The sequence below is a fragment of the Hyperolius riggenbachi genome, chromosome 5 (assembly GCF_040937935.1).
Source record: "Hyperolius riggenbachi isolate aHypRig1 chromosome 5, aHypRig1.pri, whole genome shotgun sequence".
In the NCBI taxonomy this organism is placed as follows: domain Eukaryota; kingdom Metazoa; phylum Chordata; class Amphibia; order Anura; family Hyperoliidae; genus Hyperolius; species Hyperolius riggenbachi.
The window spans coordinates 66,132,583-66,156,070 of NC_090650.1; the positions used below are offsets into that span (position 1 = coordinate 66,132,583).

General features: G+C 42.5%; 1 protein-coding gene across 4 annotated transcripts in view; it reads left to right on the forward strand.

Annotated features, from left to right (window-relative positions):
* ADARB2 (adenosine deaminase RNA specific B2 (inactive)) overlaps window positions 1-23,488 on the forward strand; it is an 802,765-nt gene that overhangs the window by 686,307 nt on the left and 92,970 nt on the right. For all 4 annotated transcript variants that reach the window (XM_068235806.1, XM_068235807.1, XM_068235808.1 and 1 more), the window contains 2 exons: window positions 3,208-3,359; window positions 17,359-17,527. In XM_068235806.1, the coding sequence (XP_068091907.1) occupies window positions 3,208-3,359; window positions 17,359-17,527 (321 nt within the window). The remainder of the gene's footprint in view (window positions 1-3,207; window positions 3,360-17,358; window positions 17,528-23,488) is intronic.

A 23,488-nucleotide genomic window follows, 5' to 3' on the forward strand; every position in this document is an offset into this window, starting at 1 on the left:
CTCTGCCCCTCCAGGGCAGCACAATCTGCGTCCAGGAAAGTCGTAGAACTTTGCTGGTCTATTACACAGCTATAAATCATTCGTCTGCTGCGGGGATGCGGCAAATCTAGTGGGGCAATCATGCTGAACAGGATTATAAGAAAAAAGCAGTTAAAAAACGAGACTTCAGAGTCTCTTTAAGCAGGGCCGGATTTACCATAAGGCACTGTAGGCACGTGCCTACAGGTGCCTGATGATGGAAAGGCGGCCCCACTCCCCTCCCTGAGTGCCTTCCTCCCTCCCTTCCTCCTTCCCTATGCAGAGTCCTGATGAGATAGTAAATAAGAGATTACTCAACCTGCTCTCGGCATTCAACTGACAAGATCTCCCTTCAGCCAGGGGCACCTCTAGCTACCTAATACTTGGGGGCAACTATAGCTACTTAATGTTGAGGGTATGTCTGGCTACCTAATACTAAGGGGCCCCTGTAGCTACCTAAGATGGACAAGGGAAGTAAGGGAGAAGTGAAAGCTGGGACAGCCAGCACGTGTGGTGCGGTTCAGCAGGGGTTTGTAGATTGCTAGAGGGCAAAGTCTAAGGTGCCAGGACATCTGTGCCTATAGGCTCCTCTGAGGTAAATCCGGGCCTGTCTTTAAGCCTATAGTATAAGATGGCCATATGACCTGTTTATAGCTTTATGCCAAGAAGTAGTCAATATAATTGTAGGTGCAGTAAATAAGAAACATGTCAGGGTGGTTCTACCATCACTGATTCCCATACAGCGAACGAACAGAGGAAGATGCATAAAGTCAGTCCAGACGTTAAACCCTCGAGCTAAGTCCACACAATGAGCTCTAATCAATTATCTTTTCCCCTAGGACATAATTTTTCATGTCACTTAAAAAATAAGTAAGTACTTAAAGAGACACTGAAGTGGAAAATAATTATGATATAATGAATTGGTTGTGTAGTACAGATAATTACTAGAGCATTTGTAGCAAAAGAAAATATTCTCATATTTTTATTTTCAGCTATATCGTTTTTTTTATAACATTGCATCATTCTCTAATATTTGTAGTTTACACACTACTCAGCATTCTAAATGATTTTACAGAGCAGGCAAGTGAACTATTGACCTGTCCCCTGGAGAGAAAAAGAAAATACAATGACTGACAGTTGAGATAACAAGCTTCAGAAGACAGAGCTCTCTGCGACTTTGAAAGTTGTGGAGCTCAATGGCTCTTTTGCATAGATAATTTTAGAATATTTTCTTTTGCTACTAATGCAACTGGAGTTTCTTAACTCTTCCTGTACTGGAAACAATATTAGACTTATGTCTCTGCTCCTAATGTTTTATTTCTTACCTGTACTACACATACAAATCATATTATAATGTTTTTTCGCTTCAGTGTCCCCAGTATCCGACACTGGTGGGGATCGGCTTATGCTTGAGCAACTGCCTAAAAAACCACAAACCTGCCCCCTCCCCCGTGCAGCATAAAATACTTACCAAGCCTCCAGTGCTGTTGAAGCGGCTTTGCAGAGTCCTCCTTGTATGCCTCCCAGTGTGTCATCAGACCCACATGACACAAGCAGGAACCCGCGCACGGATGCTGGAAAGCTGCTAGGAGCTACAGGAGAGTTGGAAGATGGCACTAGAGGCTCTGTAAGTATTTTAGGCCCTGCAAACCCCCCAAAGCACAGTCCCCGTTATCCCCTAGTTGAGACTGCCTTTTGCCTGAGTTCTTGATAACGGGGACTTTGCTGTATCAAACTTATTTAGAGTATTTTCTTACTTGGCGTGTGGGGCCTGTTTCCACTATTATTTATTTATTTATTTATTAGATTTATATAGCGCCAACATATTACGCAGCGCTGTACAATAAATAGGCTTACAGACAATGATAACAGGGTTGACAGAACAATACAGGTAACGGACCATAGATACAACAATACAGGTAATAGCAATAAGATACACAACACAATGCAGATAATAGTACAATGCCAGATCATAAACTGGAATGGTAGTGGTACATACAGATTTGCAGTGTTTCCCCACTTGTTTGTTAGCTGCATCATAAACACTGCTTATCTTTTCAGTGGCTTGCCGTCCAGATCACATTTCAGTGCGAATCTGGACAACATACTGCAGATTTCTGGATCACTATAGTCGTGCATGGCAAAGCTTAGTGATTTGGGCTGCAGCTATGCAGTAGAATGGGGGCCACTGCCAGCAGAAATGGTCACAGCTCCAGGTGGAAATAAGCCCTTAAACAGTATTTTATTGATAAGGTGTAAAATAATACCTCCTGTAAAAAAACTGAGGGAAAAAAATTATATAAGCTGAAACACACAGTTTATTTTCATGGCATGAATAGCTGCGCATTTCTGCACGTTATCTAGAAACACACTGCAGAAAGTGTGTTAGAATAATGCGAGATGCTAGCACTTAGCGCACATGCAGTAATACAGCGCATCGTTAACTGCTTAGTGTGAACTGACACGCACTCTCCACTAGGGGGCTAAAAACGGTGACTTCATTTGGAAGACCTACATCCTCCGGCTTTGTATAATAGTGGCACCTCCTCTTTACAATTCTCACAAGATCTTACTGGCTGATAGATAATTAGAGTTCCTTTTTAACCTCCATAACAGTATGATTACTTCCGGATTTTAGGGTCTAAAAGCGGTGATTTTTCACAAGCTTTTAGACCCTAAAAAGCAGTAAAAAAATCATACCACTAGATAGGTCTGTAGCAGTCCTGCACATTACTCACCTCCCCTGGATCTAATGCTGCAATTCTCCCTCCATCCACGGGGTAGTGGGGTAGTGTATAGATCCCCTATAGTGAGATAACCATTTGTAGTCATGACGACAGACGGTGATATCACCAGAGTCATTGTGAGACTCTGAGAACCGGAAGAAGAAAGGCTGCCAGCGTCTGGATCCCGAGGAAGGTGAGTTACAAATGCACACTGCATGCATTGCTCTGCATAGACTTCTGGCAGCTACCCCAAGTCAGGCTCGTGGCTACCGCTAAGGAGGTTAAACTACAAATTTTGCCCTGTCCTGCTTTATAGAAAGCCATAGATACAGTACATCCATAACATAATGCTAAAAACATTCAGGCTTTTATAGAAGTAACAATAAACTACCTGCTTATTCTGCATACGGCCTTGAATTATGTTTTTCGTGGAGTTTTTCTGAATAAATGTGTTTTTCTACAGCAAACAGAGAAGCGACTGGGACAAGTCTGTGTTCATCCGGTTAAAAGAAGGTGGCTTCCGACTAAAGGACAATATACTTTTCCATCTCTATATCAGCACATCACCGTGTGGAGATGCTCGCCTTAATTCTCCCTATGAAATCACATCTGATTGTAAGATTTTTTGTTACTATCTGCCTTGTGTGTTGCATTATCTTTGAAAAAAGCATATGTGTCTCAACCAACACACCATTATGTCAGAGTTTCAGTACATTTCACATCAGATATTAATCATGGCCCAGAGTGGATTGGATAAAAAAGACTATACAAGTAAAGCAGAACCCACCTGCAAACCAAAACACTCAATGAGTCATGTGTTAGAAAAATTAGAAAAACATTTATTAAATCTCTAAAAAAAACCTTTACTACAATTATCTCTATAGGCAGGAAAAAAGAGGGGGTAGAACAGTCTGATTGCCAGTCCAGCACCTAAACATCCACAGCCAGTAAAATACAGTCTCTCCACAATATGAGATGCAATATATACTTGGAGATTATAAACAGGTGATCCAATCCTGAAAGGCACATTCCTAGATAAATATAGACCACTAGTAGACCTAAGCCAATTTAAAAACGGGCTATAGGTCTGTGTTGGAACGTCCCCTCCCTCCCCTCCCCTCCCATCTCCTCCCCTCCCTCCCCTGTGACTGCTGACTCCGCACACAGTAAGCGCGCATGTGCGCACACACCCGCGTGCCCACCGCACGTGCACACGCCCGCCCGGTGGCCCCCTGGCCTGTCCTACTCCCTGTCCAAAGGGTGTCCCTGCAGCACATGCCCCTTTGTTTACAAGCGTACAGCGCTGCCGGGGGCCACATCGCTGTACGAGATCGGCAATCCCCGGCCTCTGAGGGAGGGAGGGAGAGAGAGCCTCATAGGAGGCTGGGGAAAAAAAAAAAAACCGGCCGCAGCGATCGGACCCCTCCAGCGGCATGTCCCCTAAGGGACAAAAAAAGGAGGTGAGTCCGATCGCTGGGCTCCTAAGCTAGGCTGTGTAGGAGGCTGAAAAGCCTGCACAGCCCAGTGCAGCAAATAATTGCCTGGTCTTTATGGGGGGTTACCACTGTGGGCGGCAAGTGGTTAATAAATGTTTTTCTAATTTTTCTAACACATGACTCATTGAGTGTTTTGGTTTGCAGATGGGTTCTGCTTTTCTTGTGTTGCATTATCTTTGCCCTGATTCAAAGAGAATCCCAAGGACACCTTAAAAGATACAATCAAATTTTTCATTTTTTTTTAAACCTGTTTGTAGATCATACTTATAAACAGAGCTTTAGAATAGAATAAACTGTAGCTTTAGTTACATTTTATTTCTACTTACGTTCTTCTGCCCACTGCGGTTAAAGGGTATCTAAAGGAGGGAAATGTGTGTACAGTCCCAGTCCTACTTAGAACAAGACTAAGTTCTTTTTTTCTTCTTTTTTTCACTGTAGGGGCTAAGAGGCTAAACTTGCCAGCGATAAGTTAGTTGCCTAGTTCAATTTGTGACTGTCAGCTAATACAGTTCTATGTAGCCTCTTCCCTGGGGTGAGTAAAGAACTTGCTTGGGCAACATAATCATCCAGCGAGTTCTTTTCCCCCAATGTAATTGAAAAATATCACACACACTCGATGCTTCCTGTCAAACTAAGGCAAGCAGCAGCAGGACCCACAAGCCTCGCAGAGCGATGGGAGACAATGGTGGATGTCAGGTGAGTGGCGGCTTCCATTGTTCTTCCAATGGCAGATGGGTAACAGCGATGGGTGCACACGTAATCTCCCAAGAGAGTGAGGCAACAGTGGCATGGTGCTGAAGGACAGCTACATGGTACAAATGCCTCACTCTACAACACTCGCCATTGCACGGGACAGAGGAGCATAGCTAGTATTCGGCTGAGTTATGCTCTTTTTTTCCTCAGACAAAACTCAGGTGAAGCTGGCAATTGAATCTGCCCTGAGCAATGTGAGGTGATGAAGAAGCTTGCACGTTTTGAGTTTCTGATCACCTCGAATTGCATATGGCCCCAGGACTCTGAATGAGTCCTTCTTTGCAGTAGTACTGTAGTAACATTCGCTGATAAGTAATTAGAAAACACATCTGAGTGTAACAAACAGATAACAAAGTCAATAGTTCAAGATGTGTTTGTATGGGAGGTGACTAGGCTGGCAATACACATATGGATGTTCTCGGGTAATTCAATTGCTGATAAAATCTGCCAGTCATCTGTTGCCACCAACATGTTTGATCAGTAACTTTCTTACCAAATGTAATCAGTTGAAAGTGTGATTGAACATGTTTGGCAAAGTCTTAGCAAGTGGGCAGGGGAGGGCCAATGGGGTATGGATCGTCGCAAAGCATTACATTGCATTACACAGTACAACACGTGCAGTTCAATGTTCAGCAGATTTATGTTAACATTTCTTGAGACTAAAGGGGCCCATACACTGGTCAATTTCAGCCATAGATCGATCAATTGGAAATCGATTATATCAAATCAGCCGATCAATCGATTTGCGGATGATTTCAATCGATTTGATCTATCTGACTGGATGGAAAATCTAGGTCGATCTGCTGCTGGCAGCAGATCGATGGCCCATAGAGTTGCATTGGATCTAATGGTCCAGTAATGCATTTAGATCCATTTCCAATAGATTTCCAATAGATTTAATTCTGAAATCTATTGGAAATCTGTTCCTAGTGTGTGGCCACATCAGATAGATTACTGTCAAATTCGACTTGACGGGCATCTGACAGAAATCTATCTGATGGTCGAATCTGCTGCAAATCTATAAGTGTATGGCCACCTTTTGTGTAGCATATAGTGTACTAATTGGTCTACTCCAGTGATCTGCAAACTTGTCTCTCCAGCTGTTAAGGGACTTGTAGTTCCTCAACAGCTGGAGAGCCAAGTTTGCAGATCACTGGTCTACTCTAATCTATTGATTTTGCCATTTTTTCTTAACATATGTCAAAATTTATTTTGACTCAGCTGCAGTACTGAAATTTCAGACTTAATTAATAATTTTAAATTAATGTAACCTTAATTAAAAGTAATGGTCTATTTTTCTGGTAAGTAGTATCTCCTCTAAGCAAGCTATAGATATATTCTAAGCATATCAACAAACATAGCTACACTCTTCTATATTGTAAATACTGAGACAGTCCATTTTAGATCATATGCTAAGCTGAACCAGTTATGAATTCCAGTTCCCTTCAGGCCCCTTTTTTCACTTGCCTTGCAAGTGTGCGTTGTGTTACCCTGTTTTGCCGCAGGTTAATGCAATGACAGTGCAAGGCTATGGGGCCTAGCACACTTACTGCATCATGTCCCGTTGTGCTGGAAGTTTCTGATTGGCCGCCGACCCACCCCAAAGTCAACACTACGTTACGCAGCGGCGGAGGCAGTCATGTAAGTTAATGGGCGATGCAGGGATTTCAAATATATTGGTGCCGGCGATATGATGGAAATATGATGGAATCTGGGAATCCTGGTGTTGTACTTCTTGTCCAGCAGGAAGTATGCCACAAGGTGAGGGGAGGCAAGTGCCAGCAAGGGGCGTGTGCGGGGAGTCGGTGCTATGCATATGGCCCTGTCTACTTACTCTGCCGCAGGGTCATACAAATGAAGTGTTTTGCTTTGCGGTGCAATGCGATGGAGCGGAGCATCGCACTGCAATGCAATGGCCAGGTATAAAACCGGCCTAAACCGAAAAGATCATCAAACTGCTCCTAGTTCAGGGTTTGTTACAAATCTGGGCCCTTTCACACTGGGGTGGTGCAGTGTGGTAAATTTACCACACCCCACCGCAGCCTAATGTAAATCTATAGGGGAGTTCACACTCCTCACGTTGCAGTATCTAATGCTCTATCTAACACACTTCAATACCTACGTTACCACACGTCTCCAGTGGCGTTCTGTGGTGATCTGCGGCGGGCCGCAAGTCATGTGAGTCTATGGTAACGCGCGTACTTTTAAAAAACTTTTACAGCTTTAATTATCTGTGTCGCGCATGCGCGGAAGCGTATTTTAGAAATACGCTTCTGTACACCTCATCGATTGCTGCACAGGAAGTGAGTGTCACTTCCTGCTTGGCCGGAAGCCAAACGGGGAATACTGCATAGTAAGGCCAAGGGCCTGTTTCTGGCGGTGCTGCCCTCAGTCTTAACCTCTGGGCAGACTAGAGGAAAGCCACAAACCAGTTCTAAGAGCAGGAAAGGGATAATTCTGCAAGATCTAGTTTACAGACACAGCATTTATCACTTTAGTTGGAAGGATGAGAAATGTGTCTTTGTTGAGTATGGCTGGCTGCCCCCTGAAGTAAAACGGAATATTTTTTTTTTTAAAACAGCCTTTATTAAACATAAAAAAAAGATAGACAGTCAACCTTTTAACAAAAACTTTTCAAAGGTTTCAGTACAGCAGTATAGGGCATTAAGACTTACTTTCATGACTACTATCCTGTGAACATCAGATAGAAACATAGACCCTTCAGGGTCCGAATAGAGCTAGAGTTGTGAAAGCACCTATATCCAATCATTCCATTGCAGTTATAGTAATAGTTATACATATAGGAGGGGAGTACGCATCGGTAGAGTATCTCAATATTATAGAAACACCCAATTAGGGATCAGTAGGCTGTGTAAACAGTCGAGATCTAACTAGATCTAAGTCTGGTAGACCTGGGGTATCTAACCAGGGTGCCCATATCTTTTCGAATTTTTGAGGTGCCCCTCTATGCAAATATATCAATTTTTCTAATCTAAGATATGAGTTAACCTGAGATATCCACATCTCCACCTTAGGGATAGTGGGACTGATCCACAGTGTTAGTATGAGTTTTCTTGCCTGGAATAAGAGGCGTTGGACTAAGGTCTGCACATGCTCGGCCAATGCTATATCTGTCATTAGACCCAGGATACATACTTGAATTGTACGTGGAATCTTCTGGCCGACAACTATGTCGACCGTATCTAATATGGCTCCCCAGTATCTATGTAGTTTAGGGCAATGCCATAGCATGTGCAGTAAATCACCATGGTCTCTACAACATCTTGTACATGTGGGAGTTTCTTTGAAATGCATTTTCTGCAGTCTGGCAGGTGTTAGTAAGGTTCTATGTATGATGTTTAATTGGGACATTTTTTGAGAAGCATTCGTTGACATGAGAGGTATATTTTGTAGGATGTCCGACCATTGCTCTATTGTTAGGTCTTCAAGATCTTTTACCCAGGCTTCAAAGCTTTTGAGGGGAAATTTTTCTAAAAATAGTTTAAGAATTAAGGCATAGCAAGAAGAGATAAAGGTACTTCTACTATTAGCCTGACTAATCATGTTAAAAATTGGCACCGGACTAACATCCATCAACTGTGATTGCTGCTGTTTTAGTATCGCATGTTTAAGTTGCATATATTGAAAATTGAATAATGGGGAGCAGCTCACTTCCATTTGGGATGCTATATCCTGTGGAGCGCGGAGAGAGGATCTATCAAGAACCTGTGTCAAGAGCACCAGTCCCTTTTTAGCCCATGATTTTAAAAATGTGAGTCCCTGAAGCTCCGGTAGGCGGGAATTCCCTTCAATTGGTGAATAAGCAGTAATTCCATTTACCCCCTGCATAATTCTAATTCTATCCCATATTTTCTGCATCAGCATCAGTGTAGGAGCCTGCACACCCAAACTCCTTGGTATCCCTGCCTCTAAAGCAGCGTAAACCGAGCCATGTCCCAATAATGCATCTATTAAACATCTTGTGGAGTCTTTCATGTCTTCCGACCCCCAGCCCACTATATGTTGAGTTTGAGAGGCCAAATAATATACCCATGCATTTGGGACTGCTAGTCCTCCTTCGTCCTTTGGATATTGTAGATATTGTAATTTTATCTTTACCCTACCCTGTCCCCAAATGAAATCTCTAAAAATTTTGTCAATGGTCTTGAATAGCTTAAGATGAAGCCAGACAGGGGCATTGTGTAGTATATATAAAAGTTGTGGCATTGTCACCATTTTTAGGAGATTTATTCTGGCCACTGGTGAGAGAGGCATTTTAGACCATGTTTTCAGCTTTTGACGTATTTTATTTAAAAGTGGCGTTACATTAAGAGTTTCAAATAGGTTTAGGTCTGGGGAGATGTAAATACCTAAGTATTTAAATGAGGTGACAAGTTGGATTTCTGTACAGCCCTCCGGCAGAGGCACCTGCTGACGGTCAATTGGGAGAACGCAGGATTTGTCCCAATTGACCGTCAAGCCTGAATACTTCCCAAAGGTCGACAGGGTGTCCATAGTGTTCCTCAGGGAGTCTTTCGTATCTTGTAGGAACAATAAGGTGTCATCTGCGTATAAAGCAATTTTTTCCTCCAGGTCACCATATCTAAACCCCCGTATGTTTTCATTACTCCTTATTAATTCCGCTAGTGGTTCTATGGCTATTGCGAATAGCAATGGTGACAGGGGGCAGCCCTGTCTGGTACCCCTTCCCAGCTGGAATCTGGAGGATATAGCATCATTAGTTCTCAAGCGTGCAAAGGGGGTTTTGTATAAGATTTGCACCCATCTCAAGAAGCAAGGACCAAAATGCATCTTTTCAAGAACTGCATATAGATATTGCCATTCCACGCTATCAAAAGCCTTGGCTATATCCAGCGAAAGGATCGCTCTATCACCTATATTGTCAGCTGGTAATTGCATATTTAAAAACGCCCGTCGGATATTGATCGCAGTTGATTTTGATGGTATAAAACCTGATTGATCCGGTTTAATAATACTAGTGATCACTTTTGCTAGTCGCATTGCCAAGACTTTTGCTAATATTTTAATATCTGACGTTAAAAGCGAAATGGGTCTGTAGGATTCCGCTAGAAGTATATCTTTTCCGGGCTTTGGTATTAGTATGATAGTTGCCTCTGACATTGATGGGGGGAGATATTCTTTGTCATAGCTGGCGTTAAATACCTGAAGTAGTTTGGGCAGGAGATATTCAGGGAATCTTTTGTAAATTTCTATAGGAAGACCATCACCTCCCGGGGCTTTACCGTTTGGGAACGAGGCTACTGCCATTTCAATTTCGTCTAGCATAATAGGTGCTTCTAATATGGCTCTATCGTCATCACTTAGCTGCAGTAGAGGAATGGATTCCAAATAGTGAGTCAGTTCTGCTTTTGCATATGTAACTTTAGAGGAGTATAAAGTGGAGTAGAATCGGTGCAGCTCCCCAAGAACATTAGGAGTGTCCGTCACTACTTCACCCGATGGGGTTGCCAAAGCCGATATATAGCTTAGTGGGGCTTGTGTCTTAGTAATCACAGATAGGAGATGTCCGGTTTGGTCTCCTTGTTCAAAGAAGGCTTGTTTTAAGAAGAAGCGTTTATGATTTGCTTTATTAATTAAATATTGATTAAGTGTGTCTTGTGCTTGTGTCCAAGCCAGCCTGTTAGCTTCTGTGGGGTTTGCAATAAACTCCACCTCCCGAGTCCCCACTATGTTGGTTATCGTTGTCTCCTGTTCTCGTGTTTTAGAGCGGATTTTGTTTATTTCTCTTATAAACACTCCTCTAAGAAAGGCTTTAAATGCGTCCCAGGCCCATATTATTGTATTGGGGTCATTATTAAACCTAAAAAAGGTTGCTATTTCATCTATGATTGTGTCATACGAAGTGATTAATGATAGCCAGTGGGGATTCAATTTCCATGGCAATTGGTATTTAACTTTACCTTTCGGGTTAGCTATCATCAACTGTAATGGTGTGTGATCCGATAGTGATCGTACTAAGTATTTAGCCTGCGATATTTTGGACATCATTTGTGTATTACCAAATGCCAGGTCTATTCTGGACAACGTCATATGCGTTCTATTATAACATGAGTAGGCTTGCTCCTTAGGATGCAAGCTGCGCCATATTTCCATTAGGCCCATTTCGTTCATTAGCCTTGCTAGAGGTGACAATTGACTTGGGTGAGCCCGTGTTCTAAGCCTATCCATTTTTTGATCTAAAAACATATTATAGTCCCCTATTAGTATCATCGGGATGTGCATTTTGTCACTTAAGATGTCTATTATTGGCTGGAGGCTGGAAGGTGAGAAAGGTGGAGGTATATATATTGTTACCAGAATAAATTCAAAGGAGTTAAAGAGGCCATGTATAATTATAAATTTTCCATCTGAATCAATATGAGTCTTAATGGGTTTATATTGAATTTTGGAATGAATCAGAACGGACACACCTCTGGAATAGGAGGTGTGGGTCGAATGGTAGGTATATGACGCCCATCTTTTAGTAAGTAAATGGGTTGTTTGGGGTGTCAAGTGTGTTTCTTGTATACAATATATAGCTGGGCCCTGTTTCAATAATGAGGAGATTACAGATTGTCGTTTTACTGGATCAGCAAGCCCTCTCACGTTCCAGCTCACAACTTTGGTATCATCCATAATCAAAGTATGAAGGGAAATCAATAGTAAATCCGGTCTTCACAATTTGTATATTCATTAGCCCTACTGCTGTCTGAGTATTAACTTTAAACTTAAGAAGAGAAGAAAAACATTCTATTACAAAGAGTGACCTCCAAAACCTAGGAGGTAAAGCATATATTCCAATAATATGTGCAAATTTATAAACATTCAGAGTCGTACTAAACGTGCCCATATAGCCCTTGGAGTAGCTAAACATAGAAGCAAACCTTGGGATATATACAGCACTGTGTTAAGATAGCTATTTATCCAAAAGTAGATTATGTTCAGTTTAGCGACACAGCTCCTGGGTCTCAAGGCCATAGCTTAGCAATATACATTCAGAGAAAATATTAGTCATACAGTGTATGTGGACCCCTTATTACCCATTGTTAAGTGGGTTCAAACTACCCTGCTTACAATATCCCCTAGAAACCGTTAACACAACCGGAGAACTCCCCAGGAAGAGGGGAAAAAAGCGGGAATAAGGAAAGGGGAGATTCAGAAGATTACAGATTGGCATCCTTCTGTAGGAAGTATGTGTTTGTCACATAGGTGGAAGGGTAAGCAGTGCTTATAACGGCTATAGTCCCTGTGATAAAAGCAAACGTTGTTATTCAGGCTCCTCAGAAGGTTTGCGTTTCAGGTGTTGTTCGTTTTGATCCAGCCATTCACTCGCTTCACGAGGGGACAGAAAGAAGTGGGCTTCATTTTGTGCAATCACTTTGAGTTTAGCTGGATAAATCATCGCGTACTGTAATTGAAGTTTCTGCAAGCGTTTTTTCACGTCATAGAATTTCGCTCTCAGCTTCTGAACATCAGCCGAAAAATCAGGGTAGAATGATATCTTTTGTGTCCCAAACATTATACTTTCCTTTTGTCGAGCCAGTCTCAAGATCGTCTCCCGATCTCTATAGTGTAGAACTTTAGCAAGAAATGGCCTGGGTGGGGCACCAGGTGGTGGGAAACGTGCGGGGACCCTGTGCGCCCGCTCAATAGCGAATACATGAGAGAAGGAATCGCGGCCAAATGTTTCAATCAGCCAGTTTTCAATAAAGCTTGTGGGATCAGACTTCTCGGATTTTTCGGGTAAGCCTATAATGCGCACATTGTTGCGGCGGAGCCTGTTTTCAATATCATCGTTCTTGTCTGTGTTTGCTGTAGCGTGGCGTATCACGCGTGTTAGATCTCTAAGGGCAGGCTCCATTTTATCTTCAATGTTGCTTACACGTGTTTCTAGGGCTTTGGTTCTATCTCTGATATTAGAGAGATCTTGGCGAAGGAGGCCCAGTTCCTCTTTTATACTGCCAGTCTGCTGTACAAGTGATGTTATGGCCTCACTACAGGATTTTACAGCGGAGAGTATTTCGCTTAGGGTAGGTTCCTCTGGCTTACCTTGTTCCCCCAGGGTAGTTTCCGCTGTTTGTATCGCAGGCACGGCAGGTACCGCTGACGCCATGTCAGTTTCCCACTCTCCCTCCGTGCCTGCCTCGATACTCTCCGCAGGGCCTTCCTCCGTGTCACCCCTGTCAGGAGACTGTTTCTGCACGCTCCCTTCTTTAGCTTTCTCCCTTCGAGCGAACTTTTCCAGCCTGGCCGCCACTTCACTGGACTTTGCCTCTGACTTCTGGCTGCGTGCAGTCTGAGGATCGGCGCCATCTTGCCGTTTCTGCATGTTTTCAGAGTCCTGTTCTTCTCTGGACTTTCCCCTTGTCAAAACTGGCATAAATCTTCCGGGGTCTGGTTCCCTAGGTGCAGGATAGTTTCCCCCAGCCAATTCGCTGCAACTGGAGGGCTTTTGGGGGTCCAGGTTACCTTTCAGGATCAGTTAAAGCAGGATCAAGACGGGAGCTGCGTGAGTTGTGTGCTCTCACATCGCCGGCCGGCCACGCCCCCCAAAAACGGAATATTTTAAACAGTAAATTACAGGATGATTTGCGTAGTTGTTATGTTATCTTGCTTTTTAATTAACACTTTAACGTAATTTAACTTACTGCACTATATTAAAAGTGGTTTTCTGAGATATACCCTGGAAAATCATTTCGCTTTTGCATTATATTTTCTCCCCCTCATCTTTTTACACTGATTGCAGAATATTGCATATTGTTGAACATCTGTTTTGCTGACTTAAGTAATAAAGCGGGCAAGCTCGATTAAGCTCAGGGAACAGCAAAACAGCTCTTCCCCACAGCTATGTTTTTAGTAAGTTCATAATATCTGCCTCAACATTTTAACTGTGAATAAGTGAGTAAGAGAATAACAGTGAGGCTCAATAAAAACAGAAATTGCATTTAGCCTTGATAATCATGGAAGATTTGTGCAAATGCCATCATTCAGGTGCGGGGTTGCTTTAGGCTAGAATGAGCAAAATGCAAAAATGTCTTAGTGTGTATGGGGTGAAGGGGTGAACTTACCTATATCACTGCCTCTCCCCGCTGCATTGTGCGCTGCTCTCCTCCTTTCCGACACTTCTGCCTTCACAGCCGAACTTACAGGCTCTAAAGAAGGGTCGGAAAGATGGAGAGCGTCATGCAGCACATTGGCTAGAAGGGGCAATATAGGTAAGTTAACCCCTCCTGCTATGGATTGTGCCCTCATATATGCCATTACATTTTTGCATTTGGCAAAACTGCCCCCCTTCATGCCTGTTAGCTCCGTTTTTTGTGCCGTGTGTACACTGTACAGAACATATTTTACTAATTCAACCAGCAAGCCATCCTTTACAGTAAAACTACATTCAAATTCCCTCCTCTTTTTCCAGCAGAAAAGCCACAGCATAAACTTTGTAGGAACAAACTCCTGTTTTTTTGTTGTTGTTTTTTTAAAGTGACTCCGAGCACCTCTCATGGGCATGCCTTTAAGACACTGACCAGTACTGCAAACTACTTAAAGGGACTCCGAGCTCAAAATAAAAATGAAATTGCTACTCACCTTGGGCTTTCTGCAGCCCAGTGTAGGTCTGGAGGTCCCGCGACGGCATCCTGGCTCTTCTCCTAGGCCCCGCTCAGAAATGGCTGCCCGGTGGCTCCCGGTGACACTGGGACCGAGTGTCGGGCTCCTTCTCCCTCATTTGTCATGGCTGTCGTCATCACGGCGGCCAGCCGCATGCGCCGTAAGGTCACGCCGGCCACCGTGATGACGACAGCCATGATGAATGAGGATGAGGGAGCCCAACACTCGGCCCCAGTGTCGCCGGGAGCCGCCGGGCAGCCATTTCTGAGCGGGGCGTAGGAGAAGAGCCAGGATGCCGTCGCGGGACCTCCAGACGTACACTGGGCTGCAGAAAGCCCAAGGTGAGTAGCAATTTCATTTTTATTTTGAGCTCGGTGTCCCTTTAAAGATGCATACCTTTCTATAGCTTGTGCTCTCCTCTTTCATTTGATGCCTGAACCGCTCTACACCAAATTGTTTTTGTTCGATTTCAATTTAAAAATCATGGCTGCCATCTTGGCTATGTTATAACTTCCTGGTCACCCCTGTCTGCTCTGTTAGAGAAGTGCATCACTGAATAAAGCAGGAAGATGAAGTGACATGCATGGCCATTGCAAGAGGCTCCTCCAGAGGGTTTATAGCACAACTTTGTTGGAAGTCGTCTGCCTAAGGCATGCCCATGAGAGGTGCTCGGAGTCCCTATAATTGGGGAGGTTATGAAAGGATTAATAGGCTTACTTTCACTGTGCTCTAGAGGATTATCCATCACTGCACCAACACCAACAGGCACATAGTAATAGGTATATTTTAGTAGCAGGCAGACACAGTTGGTGACAGATGACAAGTAGTGGATAATAGGTGGACAAGTAGTGGGTGCCAAATACTAGTGGGTGACAAGTACTGGATGCCAAAAAGCAGTAGGTGACAATTACCGGGTGCCAAGCAGCAGTGGTGGGGGTGTAGCAGATAGCATTGTCGCCTTGCAAAGTCATGGTCCCAAGTTCAAATCTCAGCTGGGACACTATTTGTTTATGAGTTTGTGTGTTCTCCCTGTGCTTGTGTGGACTTCTTGCAGCCATGAGACTTTCCCGTCACATTTTGTTTCCCTTGAAAACTGGCCCTAAAAACATATGATTACTTAGAGGTTAGATTGTGAGCTACTCCTCCTGTTAGTGACATGATTCTGTATTCTGTAAAGCACTGCAGAAGAGGTCATCTCTATATAAAGACACAATAATGATGAAGGGTTAAGGTTAGGTACCAGGAAGGAGATTTTGGTCAAGAAGGTGGGGGGTTAGGGTATGCATTTACATAAATCCATACCCATAAATAAAAATACTTTCATCAATCAACTTTGACCAGAAGAATACATCAATTAAAAAAAGGGTATTTTTGTCCTACAAGCTATATATTACAGTTGATTTGGGTGAATGCAAAAAAATAAAACCTTTTTAAAGTTGGGACCGATTGAACTATTAATTATGTTTATACTTAATTACATTATTACTATTACTCATATTTATACATGTTAATCAGGTGACTGACTTAGCCCAGCTTGTCCAATCTTACCTGGTGAGACCTTCCCTCCCTCCAATCAATTTAGTTGCTAGTTTTTGTACCTGTTCTAGTATAACAATAACATTTCTATAGCGCTTTTCTTCCATAGGACTAAAAACGCTTAGGCTCTCTCATATTCAGTAATTGGTAGTAGGATGAAGTATTAACACAACAAAAATTATATTTCTTCAAATACCAAGCTGAATAGGTACGTTTTCAGTCTGGATTATGTCAATGTCTTTCCTATAATCTGGTGCCCAAAACTGTATCCCATACTCCAGATGTGGCCTCACAAGTGATTTATACAGAGGTGGTCGTGTACTAGACTCTCGCAATTTTATTTTCCATTTTTTTAATCCCAGAATTTAATTTGCTTTAGCTGCTGCTGCTTGGCATTAAAAACGGTTGTTTAACTTGTTATCAACCAGTATTCCCAAGTCCTTCTCCAAGTCTGATTTTCATAGCTGTATGTAATGTATCTTATATGTTGCTCTACCATCGGCACATGGCAAGGTACATGATCATCCATTTATTTACATTAAATTTAATTTGCCATCTGTCTGCCTATATGGCCATGCTGTCGAGATACTGTTGTAAAATGTCACTATCCTACTTAGTGTTTATAATTCTGCATAAGAGCATAGATTGAATCATCACATACCTTAACACTCTCCAGCAGTCACTGCATTGGATCTTTAATAGTGCTACAGTTTTTATGATCACCTTAATGATCCTGCGTGTTTGGAGATAATGGTCAGCACCACATCCAAGTATAAATCAGCTTTATTGAAGATCCATAAAATGCTGTGTAGCAGCGCCCGCTGTTTCGGGTTACATGCCTCAGCTGAGCGGCTTGTAAAAGGGCATGTAAGCTGAAACAGTGGGCGCTGCAACACAGCATTTTATGGATCTTCAATAAAGCAGATTTATACTTGGATGTGGTGCGGACCATTATCTCCAAACAAGACGGATCTTCACCCTGTTGGTACAAGGGGTTGGTTCCCGAACACCCACAGAGGATTGCCGAGGTGCTGTTCCATCTCTCTTGCATCACACCTTAATGATCCTTGGCATTTTGGCTCAGTATGTCATGTGATTGTTATGTATACGTATTGTAGCACTGGGGGAGCCTCGTAGAAATTTCACATTGTGATAGTCTCATAGCTGTGGAACACGTGAATAACGCAGTACATTTTTCATAGTGAACAGGTGTAAGCACATAGTGAGGAAGTTCCGGGGTCACCTCCGTACGAAGATAGAGTCCGGGGAAGGGACGATCCCAGTGAGGACGCGGCCGCCCGTACAGACGTGGGATGGAGTATTATCGGGAGAGCAGCTCATCACTATGTCCTGTACAGACAAGGTCACCAGGTAACACCTTACTGTCTTTACAGGCTATGTTTGTTTAGTGGTTCAACCTTAAAGTGGATCCGAGATAAACTTTTAGTCATTGCATAATCTAATTCCCTATAAACTAAACCAGTGGTGTAGGTAAGAAGCTGTGGGTACCCCGGTGCAAGTTTTGCATTGGGGCCCCCCAAGCAGTCTATACATATCAATTGATACGGTGCACCAAAACCACAAGGAAAACCACAGTGCAAGAGGAGCAAGAAGGGGGGGGGGCAGTATGTTAATAATCATTATGATTCAAAACATATATAGAAATGAATATTATCAGCACAGGACCAATAAAGGGCTAATACTGTGGTTGAGGGTGGGCCCCATGGGGCCCCTCTAGCCCAAGGACCCCGATGCAGTCGCTACCTCTGCACCCCCTATTGCTATGCCACTGAACTAAACAAGCCTCGACTACAGCTCCTTTTGTGCCTTGACACAGAAGCAAGGGCTTATGGGAGCTCAGTCTGGGCAGGAGGAGGAGGAGGTTACTAGCCATTGATTTCAGAGGCAGAGGGGAGGAGGGAGGAGGAGAGGGGACTGAATTTACACACAGGCAAGCTGATAGCATCTCCAGCCCTCAGCCTGTGACAATGTGACAAACAGAACATGGCTGCCTTCATTGTATCACAGGAATAAATATTCATAAACTTTTGAAGCTGTTTGCAGCTAGATATGCTGTGTAAAATATCTAAACTTTAGATAAGATATATAGACAAGTTACTTGTTATAGCTAGTTTTTTTTCTCGGATCTGCTTTAAAGTGTTATTTTACTTATACTTAATACTTAATTGTGCTTAACATGTCTTAAAATGGGGTCCTGATCAATATTGCAATATTCTTACATTACTCATGTTACTCACATTTACCTCCATTTAATGTATGTCATGGGGTGTCACTGCATACGTGCAATGTGCGTGCAGACAGACAGAGTGCGAGAGGAGTGCAGACACAGCGGACACCGGACAGGTAAAGTATTTATGCAGGGGCACTGGGGGGCACATAAAACATTTGGGGGGACGCGGGGGTTTCCATTACTGCTGTTACCGCCACGCACCTGATCGAGCATGTCGGCCCGAGATTTTCCAGCATGTCCGATTAAAACGCATCGTCGTTTGGGCATGCTTTTGGTGACACCTATTTTCATCTGAATCGATAATAATTATCAGATTGGATGGTCGATCACCCGCAAAATCTAAAGATATATGGCCATCCTTTAGGGACAGACAGTGTCTCTTTAAGACAGTTTATCGTTTAAGTATGCTACAAACTGATCAGTGTGGTCTGCTGCAAAGAAACCTCAGTACCATAGGTCTGAGAAAAGTCACATGATCAGGGGAGTGAGAGGATATCAGCCTTTCGTCAGTGAGGAGCGGGTGCACGCATGAGGGGGAGGAGCTTCAGTGCAAAAGCTGGATCCCTGCTGCAAAGCACTGTAGAAATGTGAGAGATAAATTGGATTGGATTTAAAAGGGTTAATAGAACAAGGATTTTGATTAGCTGCTCTTGGCACCTGCTCCACTTTTGCTGTAGTTTTCTTTTGCACTCATCTTGATAAATAAACTCCGGTATATGTAATGTCTTTTCACATCTTTCTCAGTAAAACTGGTGCTTCCTCGATATTCGGTGACATTTACACTCCGTTGTCCTAGATATGACTCATTTTTTCACAGACGTTTCCCTTGCTGTTGTTTTGTGACGTTTACATACCAAGTTAATACTAAGATTTTGTAAAAGATGGAGGAACAAAATCCTTCCAGGCTTTGCATGTTTCTGATCTTCCGCGATTGTTTCAGACAGCTGCAATTGTCCCAGATATATCACAAAGAGAACCAGGTCCCTTCTCTCCCTCCCAGTGATTTCCATGCACTCCATGTCACACTGGTTAAACCCTGATGGATGCCAGCAGTTTAGTACATTGCCTGTAGCTCAGCTGCACTACACCACTTCTCTTTATGTTGTTTGTTGTTGTTTGTGGAGTCAGTCTGTCCAGATCCAGAACTGATATGTTTCCAGTTATATAAGTTGGTGTTGGGCTGTCTCTAAGAAAGTAAAACCATATTTATCAAATCATCTGTATAGTGTTTTAAAGGGAATCTGCAGTGAAAATAAACTTATGAGATAATGATTTGTATGTGTAGTACAGCTAAGAAATAGAATATTCGTAGCACAGATAGGAGTCTCATATTGTTTCCAGTACAGGAAGAGCTAAAGGAAACCTAAACTGAGTCGGATGTAGATTTTTCCTCTTAAAATAATACCAGTTGCCTGCCTCTCCTGCTGATTCTCTCTGTCTCTAATACTTTTAGCCACAGCCCCTGAACAAGCATGCAGATCAGGTGCACTGACTGAAATCAGACTGGATTAGCGGCATGCCTGTTTCAGGTGTGTGATTCAGCCACTAGAGTACCCGGAGAGATCAGCAGGTCTGCCAAGCAACTGGTATTGTTTAAAAGGAAACATCCATATCCTTCTCAGTTTAGGTTCCCTTTAAGCAACTTCAGTTGTTATCTATGCAAAAGAGCTTCTCTGAGCTCTCCAACTAATTTAGTTAGAGAGCAATGCTATTTTCTGAAGCACTTATCTCAACCTGTCTCTAACTGTTTCTTGTTTGTTTAAGGTTTTTCTGCCAGGAAGTTCAAAGGGTCATTAGCTCTGCTCTGTTTCGTCATTTAAAATACAGAGTGTAGTTTGTAAACTGCAAATATTACAGAATGATGCAATGCTATAGAAAGACAGCTTCATAACTGAAAATAAAAATATGAGACTCATTTATTTGCTACTAATGCTCTATTATTTATCTGTACTACACATATAGTTCATTATATCAATATAAGTTTTTTTTTGTTTTTGTTTTTTTGCTTCAGGGTCACTTTTAAACAGAAGTTTGCCTTCTTAAAACAGAATAACCAGTTTTAACCAGTTCACCCCCTAAGGGTTTTTACCCTAACGGACCAGAGCAATTTTTACCTATCGGTGCTCCTCCCTTTTATTCCCTAATAACTTTTTTACTACTTATCACAAGAAAATGATCTATACCTCGTTTTTTTCTCCACCAATTAGGCTTTTTGTGGGTAGTACATTTTGCTAAGAATTTTTTTATTCTAAATGCGTTTTAACAGGAAAAATAAGAACATAATGGAAAAAATTATTTATTGCTAAGGTTCCGGCCATTATAGTTTTAAAATTAAACGTTCTCCTGTGGATAAAACCAACAAATTTTATTTGCCCAGCTGTCCCGATTATTAAACCATTTAAATTATGTCCCTATCACAATGTATGGCGACAATATATTATTCTGAAATATAGGTGTTATTTTTCTGTTTTGTTTTGGTTTTTTTGTCCGGTCCATAAGAATAAGCCCCTATGTAGTAAAGTAAAAGTAATTTTCCCTCATAGAATATAGATTTAAAAAAAAGCTGAGTCCCATGTTTTTGTTTTTTTAAACTGATTTTTTTTTTTACAAGTTTTTCTTTTTTTTTTTATTGGGGGGGGGGGGGCGGTTTTGAAAGGGTAATGTATTAATTCTATTAATATTGTGTATGTATGTATGTGCCTGTATGTGTAATTTTACTTTTTGACCACAAGATGGCGCTAGTGAACACTCTCCCATTATAGGAAGTGTTCACTTTTTTATATATATATATTTAACTACACTGTGACTGTTTCCTGTTTTATGAATGGATGTGGCCACTGATCGCGGTCCCGTCCTTTTATTCCAGGCATTGTGATTGGGTAGAGGACCGCTTGGTCCTCTTCCCCAATCGCTGAACATGGAATCCCAACGGAAACGGCGGCAGGAGCGGCGGGCACATGTGCAGAGCGGCAGCAGAAACAAGCAACGTATTAAAATGTCATGTTGCCGTTAACAGGCTCAAACATGACGTTTTAAGACAATGGAATGTCATTAAGTGATCCACATTAAGTGATTAAGAAAGGCAAACTTCTGTTTTGCATAGCATTTTAGTAAGGGGGCTTTCTGGTCTCTTTCAGCCCCTTACTCACTCCTAGGAGTTCTGCTTCACCATGAGCTTGCTGGGAAAACTGTAACTCTGGGTGTTTCAAATCCTACCCCATAGAGCCACATTAATCCATTCTATGCACGGATTAGGATCAACCAATCTGAAACAGTCTGCATGCATGCTGGATTAGTTTGGCTCTGTAATATTAACAAGCTGACACATCATTGCATTCCAGCAATTTTTAGCTATCGGGAACAACAAAGAGATGATTTGCATATTCAGCAGTGATGCATTGTGGGACACCTCAGAGTCAGCACTCACTCCAACCTTGAATAATCACGAACACATTCTGTTTTAAGAAGGGAAACTTCTGTTTTGCATGGAATTTTAGTAAGAGGGCTTTTTGGTCGCTTTCAGCCCCTTACTCACTCTCAGGAGTTCTGGTTTACCATGAGCTTGCTAGGCAATCTGTATTTATAGTGTTTTAACAAACTGTATTATACTAACTTGGCTGTGTTACCTTAATCGCTGCTTTAACGAAAAGCTGAAACAATCAAAGTAAAAAAAATGTATACTTGCCTGGGGCTTACTCTAGTACCCTGTAAGGAGAGGAAAGGGACCAGAGTAAAAGAGGGAAGTCTCCCAAAATGTAATTATAAAAAAAAAAAAAAAACACATCATTCATCTCCTGTGTTTTGCATCACTTATGGTCGTCCCCTTTTTTCATATGTGATTTTTTTTTTTATAATTACATTTTGGGAGACTTTCCTCTTTTATTTTGGTCCCTTTCCTCTTCCTGTAGGTGTGCCCCTTTGACTCACAAGAGGTGGGAGGGGCTTGAGGCATATACGTGTTGTTTGTCACACTTGTGCTTTAAGGACCAGCGTGAGTCCAAAACACATCAGTTACCTAGCTATGTTATTTTACCTGATTCAATAAAGTTGGAACCATATTTCCCTACAGACATTGTGCGAACTTTCTTCATACTTCATTACTGGAATTGGAGCAATACTAAAGAAATTGCAGTATTTTTTGAATTATAAGACTCACCTTTTCTCTCCCAAAAGTGTGTGTGTGTGTGTGTGTGGGGGGGAAATAACTGCCTCTTGTAGCCCAAATGCAGGGAATTCCTGACTTGTGAACATCTGCCAATACGATGGGCAGCACGGTGGCATAGTGGTTAGCACTCTTGCCTTGCAACGCTGGGATCCCGGTTCGAATCTCAGCCAGGTCAACATCTGCAAGGAGTTTGTATGTTCTTCCCGTGTCTGCGTGGGTTTCCTCCCACATTCCAAAAAAAAAAACATACAGATAAGTTAATTGGCTTCCCCCTAAATTGGCCCTAGACTCAGGGGCAAACGCAGGATTTTTAAGGGGGGGGTTCCTGAAAGGTCCAGAAGCACGTATGTCCCAGAGTGCTTCCGAATACAGGTGGCTCCATACTGCCCATGCACAAAAGTGCGCTGGCGTATTACGGAGCTGCCTATCTTTGGAAGTACTCAAGGACACGAGTGTTTCTGAGGGCTTCTGGTAGCAGCAAATGTGAACGGGGTACAGCGCTGGAACAACTCCCCAAGAGAGGAACAGGAGATAGACTTAGTTTGGACAATTCAGTGGAATATGCTACATAGTGTCACATAGCGCAAGCGATACCCATATGATGCAGGGATATATGCATCTGCGGAAGATGGCGGCGCTATATAAATACTAAATAATAATATTTTGCCTCACCAGGATTGCACTTTTATTTAGCTTTCCTGTATGACAAGAAGACACAGCCAGCTCTAGGGGAAGAGGGAAACAAAGGTAAATGAAGGAGGCTGGTGCACACCAAGAGTGCTTCTGAGCGTTTTTCAAATCAACAGTGATTTGAAAAGCGCTTGACTAATGTTACCCTATGTGGGTGTTCCCACAGCAGCGTTGTGATTTTTTCAAAATCGCAGGTATACTGCATGTAGCATGTTTTTGAGCAATT